The 13,293-nt window shown below is 36.6% G+C and overlaps 1 protein-coding gene across 10 annotated transcripts in view; it reads left to right on the top strand.

Annotated features, from left to right (window-relative positions):
* Positions 1 to 13,293, top strand: part of GREB1L (GREB1 like retinoic acid receptor coactivator) — a 260,561-nt gene that overhangs the window by 179,330 nt on the left and 67,938 nt on the right. For 7 of the 10 annotated variants that reach the window (XM_079942261.1, XM_079942260.1, XM_079942264.1 and 4 more), the window contains 3 exons: positions 8,812 to 8,940; positions 11,900 to 12,016; positions 12,613 to 12,732. In XM_079942261.1, coding sequence (XP_079798387.1) covers positions 8,812 to 8,940; positions 11,900 to 12,016; positions 12,613 to 12,732 — 366 coding nt within the window. The remainder of the gene's footprint in view (positions 1 to 8,811; positions 8,941 to 11,899; positions 12,017 to 12,612; positions 12,733 to 13,293) is intronic. The other 3 variants (XM_079942267.1, XM_079942266.1, XM_079942265.1) reach the window with 2 other exon arrangements.

Below are 13,293 nucleotides of genomic sequence, written 5' to 3'. Positions count from 1 at the left end.
ACCTACCAGATAGTCTAGCCATTCCATTCCTAGATATTTACCCAAGAGAAAAGGAGTATATGCAACAAACATTTGTGCACAAATGTTCATAGCAGCGTTATTTGTAATAGCCAAAAACTGGAAACAACCCAAATGTCCATCCAGGTGAATGTTTATCCAGGTGAACAGATAAATAAATTGTTATATACAACTCAATAAATAGTAATGAGCTATTGATATTCATAACAATATGGATGGATTTCAAAATGATTAAGGCAATAATTCACTCAAAAGAAGCCAGACAAAAGGAAAAAAATATCATTCTATTTGTATAAAACTCTAGGAAATGCAAGCTAATCTAAAGCAGCTCAGGGAATTCCCTGGCAGTCCAGTGGTTAGGACTCTACGCTTCCACTGCTGGGATCCGGTGTTCAATCCCTGGTGGGGGAACTAAGATCCCACAAGCCGTATGGCCAAATGAATAAATAAAGCAGATCAGTGATTGTTTACAGCAAGGGAAACGCAGGAAAGAGGGATGACAAGGAGATTTAGAGGTGATGAATGTGTTCACTATTTTGACTGTGGTGATTGTTTCACAAGTATATACATATGTCAAAACTTATCAGATTGCATACCTTAAGTATGTGCAATTTATTGTCAATTATGCCTCAATAAAGTTGTTTAAAAAATGAATAGTGTAAGAACAGGTTAGGAAGATATCTGACTTAACATTAATTATAGGGGTAATTGTGTTTTAATTATCATGTTTTAATTAAATACTACTTTTTGAGTCAAAAGTAAAATATGGCTGACAAATAAATGATGCAGCCTCAGCATGCATTAATAGAAATATTGTGTCTTATTAGAAGAACATTAATTGTAGTCTGAATGTGAAAATAGGTCTAGAGTACTTTACTCAGGAAAGAAGCAAATTATGTAGGCTAAGTTTAATACAGGTGCCAAGGGCAAAAAGAGAGCTTGTAAAGATTTAAGCTCTCAAGCATCTGGAAAACACTTGAGATTTAGCAAGACAAATATTTATTGAATATCTACTGTGTTCTAGGCACTTGCTAAATATGTTAATCGCTACCGAGAGGTAGGTTTTAGGACCATTTTGCAGATCATGAATCAGAATCTCAGAAAAGGTTAATATTTGGCTTTTTTAAAAAAGAGTTATTAAGTGAAAAAACCAGAATTCAGATTCTTTCAACTTGCTACTTAAATGGCTGCCTTTTTTTAAAAAATTATTTATTTTGTTTTATTTTTGGCTGTGTTGGGTCTTCGTTGCTGAGAGTGGGCTTTCTCTAGCTGCGGCAAGCGGGGGCTACTCTTCGTTGCGGTGCGTGGGCTTCTCATTTTGGTGGCTTCTCTTTGTTGTGGAGCACAGGCTCTAGGCGCACAGGCTTCAGTAGTTGCAGCACGCGGGCTCAGTAGTTGTGGCTTGTGGGCTCTAGAGCGCAGGCTCAGTAATTGTGGTACACGGGCTTAGTTACTCTGCGGCATGTAGGATCTTCCCGGACCAGGGCTCGAATTTGTATCCCCTGCATTGGCAGGCGGATTCTTAACCACTGCGACACTAGGGAGGTCCACATTGCTCCCATTTTTAGAAAGTTTTTGCCCCCCAGTGATTTTGCACTAACAGAGAATTATTGAACTATTGCATAAAGAAGATAAGGAAGTCGTTTTGGCTTCTCTTTTTCCACTCTATTTCTTTAACCATGATGTGGCAAACATTGTGCCAGGAGCTGGGAATGCCCTCAAGGAGCTCATGACCTAGTGGCAAAAATAGGAAATTACAAACTCCTACAACATAGAGCATAGAGCTGTGACTTGCTCAAGGAATTTTCCAAGTTTGCAAATCCTCCAGTGCTTAAAAGGTCACTCACTAGTAGAGATAATCAGGCCTTGGTGAGATACAGATGCTGGGCAATCAGTTGCTTACTCACTATCTAAGCACCAGATTCTGCACAACAGCCTGCAGTTCAGATTCATGTCTGAGCAAGATCACAGGCTATTGCATTTTGGACACTGGGGCTGCTCCCAAATAATCAAAACCACTAGTGTTAAATGCTGAATATGCCAATGTCACCATACCTGATAAATTCAAGAATAGAAGCATGCGCAAGGTGGTAAAGATTAGGGAATAACAGAAAAGAATTTACATTTTGGAAAGTTAACTCTGACCTTACCTAATGCCTAACGGTGCTTTCTGACTGCATGCTTACAGCATATGGCCTTTTGTGACTGGCTTTTTTCACTTGACGTAATGTTTTCAAGGTTCCTCCATGTTGTAGCATGTATCAGTACTTCATTCCTTTTTGCTGCTGAAATATCCCATTTTATGGATATACCATATTTTATTTTTCCATTTATTTGTTGATGGACATTTAGGTTGTTTCTACTTTGGGGCTATTATGAATAATGCTGCTATGAACATTTGGGTACAGATTTTTTATGGGCATGTGTTTTCACTTCCCTCTCATTTTATAGCTAGGAGTGGAATTGCTGAGTTATATGGTAACTCTGTGTCTATCCATTTGAGGAATTATTTTCCAAAGTGGCTGCACCATTTTACATTCCTACCAGTAATGTGTGAGGGTTCCAATTTCTCCATATCCTGGTCAACACTTGTTATTGTCTGTCTTGTTTTGTTTTAGCCATCGTAGTGGGTGTAAAGTAGTATCTTATTGTGGTTTTGATTTGTGTTTCTCCAATGGCTAATGATGTTGAGCATGTTTTCATGTGCTAATTGGCTATCTGTACATCTTCTTTGGAGACGTGTCTTACAAATCATTTGCCCATTTTTCAGTTGGGTTATTTGTCTCTCTATTATTGAGTTGTAAGAGTTCTTTATACATTCTGGATACAAGTCCTTTACCAGATATATGAGTTACAAATATTTCTCCCACTATATGAGTTGTCTCTTTCTTGATGGTGTCCTTTGAAGCACAAATTTTTTTTTATCATGATGAAGTCCAATTCATCTATTTTTTTTTTCTTTTGTTGCTTGTACTTTTGGTGTCACATCTAAGAAACCATTGCCTAATCCAAGGCCATGAAGATTTACTGCTATGTTTTCTTCTAAGAGTGTTATAGTTTTAACTCTTACATTTAGATCTATAATCCATTTTTGGTTAATCTCTATATATGGTGTGAGGAAGAGGTCCAACTTCATTCTTATGCATGTGGATATCCAGTTTTCCCATAACATTTGTTGAAAAGACTATTTTTTAATACATTGAATTTTCTTGGCACTCACTCATTTCAAAATACATTTGCCCATTAAATGTAAGGTTTTATTTCTGGATTCTCAATGCTATTCCGATGATCTGTACATCTTTCATTATGCCAGTGCTGCACTGATTGATAATTGTAGCTTTGTATGAAGTTCTGAAATGGGTAAGTATGAATCCTCTAGCTTTGCTTTTCTTTTTTGAGATGATTTTGGTTATTCTGGGCCTCTTGCATTTCCATATGAATTTTAGAATTAACTTGTCAATTTCTACAAAGAAACCAGCTTGAATTTTGGTATGGCTTGCTGAATCTATTGAATCTGTAGAACAATTTGAGGAGTATTGCTGTATTAACAATGTTAAGTCTTCCAATCCATGAGCATGGAATGTCTTTCCATTTATTTAGGTCTTTAAAAATTTCTTCTAACAATGTTTTATAGTTTTCAAAGTATAAGTTTTACACTTCTCTTACTAAATTTATTCCTAAGTAGTTATTTTTTCTGATGCTATTGTAAATGGAACTTTTATGTTAATTTTATTTTTGTGTTGTTCATTGCAAGTACATAGAAATACAATTGACTTGTATATTGAGCTTGTATCCTGCAACTTTGGTTAATTCATGTATTAGCTTTAGTAGTTTTATAGTGTATTCCTTAGTATTTCCTTTTTGTCCATTTTATCTGAGTCATCTAATTTGATGTCTTTATGAGTTAAGTAGGGCTGCCATAACAAAATAGCACAGACTGAGTGGCTTAAACAACAAAAATTTATTTTCTCACAGCTCTGGAAGTTGCAAGTCCAAGATCAAGGTGCAGCAGGGTGTTTTTTTTTTTCTGAGGCCTCTTTCCTTGGCTTGTAGATAACCAGCTGCCTTCTTGCTATATCCTCACATGGCCTTTCCTCTGTGCATGCACATCCCTGTTGTTTCTTCCTCTTTTTTAAAGGACACCAGTCATATTAGATTAGAACTCTACCCTTATGACCTCATTTAACCTTAATTACTTCTTTAAGGACTCTATATACTGTCACATTCTAAGGTACTAGAGATTAGGGCTTCAACATATGATTTGTGGGGACAGGGGCACAATTCAGTCCATAACAAAGGCATACAATTGTTCATAGTATTCCTCCATAATTCTTTTTATTTCTGTAAGTTTGCTAGCAATGCCCTCTTTTTCACTCTTGATTTTAGTAATTTGCATCTTTTCTCTTTATTTCTTGGTCAGTCTGGCTAAAGTGTTGTCAATTTTGTTGATCTACTCAAAGAACAAACTTTTGGTTTTGCCAGTTTTCACTATTGTTTCTCTATTCCCTACTTCATTCATTTCTGCTCTAGTCTTTATTATTTCCTTTCTTCTACTTATTTTGGGTTTAGTTTACTTTTCTTACTTCTTTTTACTTGAGATTTTCTTCCTTTTCATTTATTTATTTTAAAAATTTTTATTTTATATTGGAGTATAGTTGATTTACAATGTGTGGTAGTTTCAGATGTACAGCAAAGTGATTCAGTTATACATATACACATATCTATTCTTTTTCAGATTCTTTTCCCATTTAAGTTATTACAGAATATTGAGTAGAGTTCCCTGTGCTATAGAGTACGTCCTTGTTGATTATTTATTTTATATTTAGTAGTGTGCATATGTTAATCCCAAACCCCTAATTTATCCCTCCCCCTGAACCTTTCCCTTTGGTAACCATAAATTGTTTTCTAAGTCTGTGAGTCTGTTTCTGTTTTGTAAATAATTTCATTTATATCATTGTTTTAGATTCCACATACAAGTGATATCATATGATATTTGTTTTTCTCTGACTTACTTCACTTAGTATGATAATGTCTAGGTCCATCCATGTTGCTGCATATGGCATTATTTCATTCTTTTTTATGGCTGAGTAATATTCCATTGTATATATGTACAACATCTTCTTTATCCATTCATCTGTCAATGGACATTTAGGTAGCTTCCATGTCTTGGCTATTGTAAATAGTGCTGCAATGAATATTGGGTACATGTATCTTTTCAAATTATGGTTTTCCCCAGATATATGTTCAGGATTGGGATTACTGGATCATATGGTAACTCTATTTTTAGTCTTTTAAGGAAACTCCATACTGTTCTCCGTAGTGGCTGTACCAGTTTACATTCCCACCAACAGTGTGGGAGGGTTCCCTTTTCTCCACACCCTCTCCAGCATTTACTGTTTGTAGACATTTTTATGATGGCCATTCTGACTGGTGTGAGGTGATACCTCTTGGCAGTTTTGATTTGCATTTCTCTAATAATTAGCGATATTGAGCATCTTTTCATGTGCTTTTTGGCCATCTGTATGTCTTTTTTGGAGAAATATCTATTTAGATCTTCTGCCCTTTCTTCCTTTTTTTTTGGCCATGCTGCACAGCTTGTGGGATCTTAGTTCCCCAACGAGGGATTGAACAGGGACCCATGGCAGTGAAAGTGCTGAGTCCTAACCACTGACTGGACCGCCAGGGAAGTCCCCCTTTTTAATATAGGCATTTGCAGCCATAAATATTCCTCTAAGCACTTTTTAAACGGTATCTCATAAGTTTTCAGTTGTCGTGGTTTCATTTTCATTTATCTTAAAGTGATATCTAATTCCCCTTGTGATTTCTTTGATCTATTGGTTATTTAGTAATGCATTGTTTAATTGCCACAAATTTGTGAATTTCTCAAATTTCCTTGTTATTGATCGCTCATTTGATTCCATTGAGGTTAGAGATTGTATTTTGTATGATTTTAATTCTTTTAAGTTTATTGAGGCTTGTTTTATCACCTAACATATTGTCTATCCTGGAGACTGTTTCCTGTGCACTAGAAAAGAATGTATATTCTGCTTTTGTTCAGGGAATGTTCTGTTGATATCAGTTACATCTAATTGGTTTATAGTGCTGCTCAAGTCTTCTATTTCCTTCTTGACTCTCTCCCTAGTTATTCTATCCATTATTGAAAGTGGGGTACTGAAGTCTCAAACAGTTATCATCAAATTGACTATTTCTCTCTTCAGTTTTGTCAGGATTTGCTTCATGAATTTGGGGCTCTGTTGTTTATATGTTTATATTTTTATAATTGTTATGTCTCCCTGGTGGATTGACACTTTTATCATTATAAAATGTCCTTTTTCTTCTCTAGTAATAATATTTTCTTAAAGTCTATTTTTTCTGGTATTAGTATGGTCACTCCAGCTCTCTTCTAGCTACTGTTTGCATATATAGTGTGTTTTGTCATACAGAATTTTTAAAGTTTTATGTAGCTGAATATATAAATTTTTTATGGCTTCTGCATTTTGAACAATAGTTTGGCCTTTTCCATTTCAAGGTGATAATTGACTCTCCCATGTTTTCTCCTATTATTTCTGTAGCTTCAGTTTTTAAGTTTCTACTTTTGGTCCATTTGATTTTGTTTGGTACTTGGTGTAAGTTGTAGATCCAACTTAATTTTTTTCTTATATGTCCCATTGCCACAGCACAGTTTATTGAATGGTTCATCTTCATTGCTGCTTTGGGCTGGTACCTTTATCTTATACTAAATTCTTATGTGTATTTGCATCTGCTTCTTACTGTCTTTTTTCTTCCATTGTTCTGTTTGTCTACTAATGCACTAGGACCACAGTATTTTATAGACTGTGGCTTTATAAGTCTTTATATCATCATGTTAGCCTCTTGTCATTTCTCTTATTTTTCAGAATGTTTCTTGCTATTCTTGTGTGCTTATTTTTTTCATATCAACATTACATCAATTTGCTTACTTAAACAATTTGCTTACTTACTAATAATTCTAATAGTAATTCTAATAATATCTAAACCTGTTGGTATTTTCCTAGGATCATATTAAATTTATGAATTAACTTAGATTGATTGGCATTTTTTTGACATTGAATATTTCTGATCTGAAACATGGTTGTCTTAACGTTTGTACAGGCCTATTTTCAAGGTCTTCAGAAAAAATTTTTAATTTTTAAAAATCTTTAATATGAAAAGTTAAAAATAGAATAATATCACGGACCATCACTGTGGACCTATTACCCAGCTTAAATAATTATGAACACATGGCCATATTTTCAGTATTACTGCCTCTCTCCCTCCCTCCCTCCCGCAATGTTTTACAACAAATCCCAGACATTATATAAGAAATATGATCAATTTTTCTTCATATAGTTGTGTACATTTCTTATTAAGCTTATTCCTAGACGTTTTATCTAACTGTTGTTCATTGTTTTTATATAGGAAGATTTATTTCTGTACATTGATTTTGTACACTTTTGTTATTATTTAAATATTTGTTTGTGCTAATTTGAATTCATTGACTTGAAAAGGTTACCACCCTTTATAATTTGCTAACCAGATTTCACCTGTATGCTCACCTGAACTGTTAGAAATATGCTAAAATTCTAGGTATAGACTAGTGTAGTAAGCTACTAGTCTTGCACCAAACAACATATTTGTGACCTGAAACGTAATAACCAACCTGTGTAGTGACATGTCAAATTTACCTGGAATTCCTGTCCTGTAAGGTTCTCTGTTAATACCTGAAAAACTCAGGTTGTCTTCAGTTTCCTGTCACTTTATAATATTTTATGTGCAGTTGCTGGCCTCTATTCTTCCTGTAGACCTTAAAATCACTCCCTGATGTAAGTCAGTCCCTCAGAGAGGCACATAACTCTTCTGAGCCAGTAGGGAACCATTTCAGTCTTTTGAGTTCTTATGATAAGCACTGATCAGATGTATCAGGAATCACATTGTGGCATGAGCACTAATATTTTAGATAGTTTCTAATGTAGCACCATCAGTATCCTGCGCTTTAGAACAGGATACTCTCAGAGTTTTTTAAACTCTCAGAGTTTTAACAGTCCCTTTGACACTTTCCTGTGTTACCTGATTAAGCTGTTCTGCTGGTGTAGAGTCAGGGATTTGGGGTCTATTATATTCATTTCGGAAAATTCTAGTTGCCTGGAGTCTTTATCTCTCCCATAACCTGCCTCTGAAATGGCATATGGTTTTTCTGCCAAATAAGAATTTTCTTTTGGATGTCTCTGGTATTACATAAGGAAAAATTCTAGTTTATTCCAAATATTAAAGCAACTTTTCTTCAGAGAAAAGTTCTTTCCCCTACATTGCAATGACTTAGCTTACACGACACTTTTCAAATGACAAACTTATCTGGATAGAGATAAATATATCTCATTAAAATATGGCTTTAAGGGAAACTGTGGAGACAGTTTTAATATGGCACATGATGATATCCTTGATGCCACATCATACGACCAAGTTACATGGCTACCATTATTTAAGGTAATAGTACCAGCCTCATTGAGTTCATATAGGAATTAGGTGAATTGATATATTTAAAGTGCTTAAACTTAAAACTAGCACCTAGCACGTAGTACCCACTGGTGAGTGTTTGTTAAATACATAAAAAAGAAAAGAAAACCTATGTACAGAGAAATGGACTTTCTTAAAATAGATCAAGGGAAAAACTGAAATTCTATAGTCTACTATAGTCTCTCTCAGCTCACTCTTGTTGAATTAACTTCCTTCCTGCATATATAGTTTCTAATTTGAACAACCTCTTTCATTTTAAAGATTCGCCGGTTCTCAGTCCAGCTAACTCTGCAATCAATTTAAGTGGAGCTCAGGACCTGACCTGGAATAAGAATGTTGTGAAGCCACTGGCTTTATCTTTGCAGGTTGTAGGGAAGACTTTTGCTGCAGGTGATGTTTTCCTCACTTATATATATATTTTTAATTTATTTATTTTTAATTTATTTTTGGCTGTGTTGGGTCTTTGTTGCTGAGCACAGGCTTTCTCTAGTTGTGGCGAGCGGGGGCTACTCTTTGTTGCGGTGCACAGGCTTCTCATTGCGGTGGCTTCTCTTGTTGCGGAGCACGGGCTCTAGGCGCACGGGCTTCAGTAGTTGTGGCATGCGGGCTCAGTAGTTGTGGCACACGAGCTTATTTGCTCCATGGCATGTGGGATCTTCCCGGACCAGGGCTCAAACCCGTGTCCCCTGCATTGACAAGCAGATTCCTAACCACTGTGTCACCAGGGAAGCCCTCCTCACTTATATTTATTTGGTAAATACCTAGTCCATAAAAGACTTGTGTGAAATTTAATTGACAATTTGGTAGAAGAAAACAGAAGCTCCTTCTTTGCCAGTTGAAGGCAAAAGTGGGGCTGTCTACTATAACGCACGTTTATACAAAGCTTTGTGTTTTCTGTGTTACATCCAGAAGAGTCAGTGAATGACATTTGGCACACAGGGGAGACAAAGCATGTTGATTCTGTTCAATAAAAATTTCTTGGATACCTGCTATACTGAGGAACTGGGGATAGATACTAAGATAAATAAGGCTCAGTCCCTGACCTCTAATGTACTTGTAACCTTGCAGAGGAGATCAACCTAAAAGAAGATATTTTCAGTGTACTGCAATAAATACATAATATCCTAGGGGAGCACAGAGGAGGGGGGGTTAGCCCAGCATTTTAGGGAGTAATTGAGAACGGGTTCTTGGGGACTTCCCTGGTGGTCCAGTGGTTAAGATGCCGCGCTTCCAATGCAGGGGGCGTGGTTTCAAACCCTGGTCAGGGAATAGGGGAAAGACATTTCAAATTCAGGGAAAAGCAGGAGCAGAGCTTGAAAGGAAAAGGAAAGGAAAGAAGCAGCATGACATGTGCAGGAACTTCCAGCAGTTTGGACTCGTTAGAAACATACAATGTAAAACTCAGGGAGTAGCAGGAGGTGAGCAAGAGGCAGAAAAGGGAAAGGTCATAGGGGGTCAGGATAAGAAGTATGGATTTCACTCTATAACTTATGGCACAGGGGAGTGACATGGTCTTATTTTAACTTAAGCTAGATCATTTTGGCAGCAAAAAGAAAGCGTTGGGAATACAAGTTGCAGGTCGTTCAATAGTCTGGTTGAGAAATGATGAGGTCCTTGATCAGGGTGAAAATAGGTTGGAGAGGAGGAGACAGATTGGAAAGCTACTCAGGATGTAAAATGAGCAGACTTGACTGATTAATGGGAGCGTAAAACAGAAGAATGGGTTTCAGTTGACGTCCATCTTTCTGGGCTAATGGTTAGTACCATTGCTTGAGATAGGGAATACAGCAAGGGGAGCAGGTTCCCCAGGAGGAGATTGTGAGTTCAATTTTGGACATGATGAGTTTGAAATACCCATCAGGCATCCAAGTGGCGCTACTCAACGGTAATTTAATTTATCGTAGGAGGAAAACAGGACTAATGGTATAAAGTTGAGCCACCAGCATATGGTTAAAATCACCATGTAAATAGTGTCAGCCAAGGAGAAATGTAGGGTAAGGCAAGCTATGAACTAAAGGCAGACCCGTAGACAATTTCAGTGTTTAAGAAAAAGAAATGGTCAGAGAGGTAGAAGAAAAATAAAGAGAAGGAGAACCTATCATTCTTGGAAACTTTCCAACAGTTAGGTATCATAATTTATCCAGACCACTTTTGTTCTTACTCTGGTCCAACAATTCTTGCAGAATCTGCCTTCTGTTTAGATTACAGACTGGAACAAACTGAGTCCAAGTTTTTACAGCATAGAAGAAAAATTAATGAAATTATGGATCTTGGCAGTAATCATCATGATTGCTAAAACCATCAGATGAGAGGCTGATGAACAACTTTGTAGATTAAGCTGACAACTCTTAAACCCACGGATGAATCTTTACATCACAGGAAAAGAGAAAACTGGTCATTATGTGCCTCTTAATGGAAGTATACAATAGGACTTATGAGATACTCTTGCCAAAAAACATCAAACTTGAATCTGAGCAAACATCTATATCTAATGATTAGTTTAGGAATTAGAGGAGACATCAAATGACACCATGGATATCCAATCAGCAAAATACAGGAAATGAGAAATTCTGCCAGGTTTTCAGCAAATTAATTGTTAGAAAGAAAAAGAAGAAGAATTCTATAGATTAAAAGAGGTTTAAGGGACATAGCAACTAAATTCAGTGTGTGGATATTTTTTGAACCCCAGTTTGAACAAGAAATGTAAAAAGCCATTTCTGAGCTGATTGGGAGAAATTTGAATACTGATGGGATATTTGATATTAAGAAATTATTGATCATTGTTAATTTTAAGTATAAAAAAGATCATGGTTATGTTTTTTAAGAGTCCTTTTCTTTCAGAAACACATACAAAAGTATTTATGGATGAAATGATATGACAAATGAGTTTGCTTCAAAATAATCCAGAGCCCATATGTGTGTCTGTGGGTGGGGGGGGAAAGATAGGGAGTATATGTAAAGCAGGATTGGCCACATGTTGGTAAGTGTTGAAGCTGGGTGATGGGTACATAGTTCATATACCATTCTCTCTGCTTTTATATATGTTTGAAAATTTCCATGATAAAAGGTAAAAAAAAAAGTTTTCTCTTCTTTTCTACCCACCATCTCCAAAGACTTCACTGAAAATAATTCTCAAAGATCTCTTGGGGTCCTAGAAAATTATTTTGGGTGACATTTCATGTTAGTTAAAGTAGTACTCTGTTGGTTGTAGTTGGATCTGTACAACTGGGCTGTTCCGTCAGTGGGATTTCTTTGAATCCTATGTGAGGTTTGTCATATGGTTGCAGCATCACAGAAAGCAGTGTCCTGCCCAGACTCTGTTCTGAGTGGCTCCTCTTGTGTACCACAGATGCTGCTAATGGAAACAGTAGCCATGGAGGAAAGAGCAGTGCGTCTAGCTCCACTCCAGCCCGCCCAGGGAATTACTCTTTGTCACCAAGACCTAGCTTTGCCTCAGGAGACCAAGGTACAATACCCATCTTAGAGTTTTGAAATAACACTTAATTATGGAAGAAGTGCTCCAGAGAGTTTGGAATGATTAATTATCTGGCAGCACACTCCCAGTTTTTCCTTAGCTTCTCGTACAATGTTTTGAAAATTTATGATTGGTATGAACAATTATGATGAACATATCTTGGTGATTCTACAAGGGTGGGCCTACCTAGGAGATAACATTGAAACAAATATATAAGAAGTGTCTTGAAAAGCCATGGGCTTTGATGACCAAAGTGCAGGGTTCAAAGTTCCTCTCTGTGTGTGACTCTGGGTAAATGTGAGCCTTCCTTTCACCATCTACAGAATGGGTATAACAACGTAGTTGTCCTATGACTTCACAGGGTTGTTGATAGAATCAGATGAAATAATCTGGGTGAAACGGTACATTGTAAAACAGCCTGCAGCTGTTAGTGCTGTTAGTGTGTGACTTCTTCTAACTTTATCTTTACCTCTAGAAAAGTGACTTCGACTTGCTGAGGATAATCATAGTAAAGGTCCTATGTTACTTTGGCTTCTTTCCCTTCTTCCATGACTAAGGACAAGGCTCATCTTTCTTTTTGTATTCAGCTACCATGTTCATTTCTGGACCACCAAAGAAACGCCACCGAGGATGGTATCCTGGGTCACCTGTCCCCCAATCTGGTTTAGTTGTACCTATTCCTGCAGTTCGCCCTCTTTCAAGAACTGGTAAGATTTCAACAGAAGATGGGTTTTAAGTTTCCTTAAATTAACAAAGGTATCTGCTACTCTCGTTCTTTCCATGAACCCTTGAAAATAAATTTCCTTAACTAACTTTTGTGTCCAGTACTGTAGCAGCTAATATTTTGTCCGCATCACATCTGCCATCCCTATAAGCACATGTGCCATCACAAAAGATCTTGATTCACCATCTGTCTTTGTTTTACACTATAGTATCAATAAACCACTCTTTATGTAGGGCATGATGCTACCAATCCACCATTATAGAGCATAAATGAACTTGCTTTGCCAATAGTGGTATTTGATGTATCCTCCTGTGATCTGGTTCGTTATGTGACCTATACTTATTATTTCTGAATTGGATGGTTCAGTCTGTGACTAGAATCCTGAAAAACCAACTGGTTCTCCTTTATAATATCCAAGCTGTGGCCATTTGGTACTTACAATTAAATGTTCAAATGCTCATCTACCTTGCTGTATGAAACACAGACAAATGTAAATATACCAATGCTAAGACATAGACGGGGTTCTTTAAAAATTTACATTTGT

Source organism: Stenella coeruleoalba (genome assembly GCF_951394435.1).
Source record: "Stenella coeruleoalba genome assembly, chromosome: 14".
NCBI classification, from domain to species: Eukaryota; Metazoa; Chordata; class Mammalia; order Artiodactyla; family Delphinidae; genus Stenella; species Stenella coeruleoalba.
This window is presented reverse-complemented; position numbering and strand designations above follow the sequence as displayed.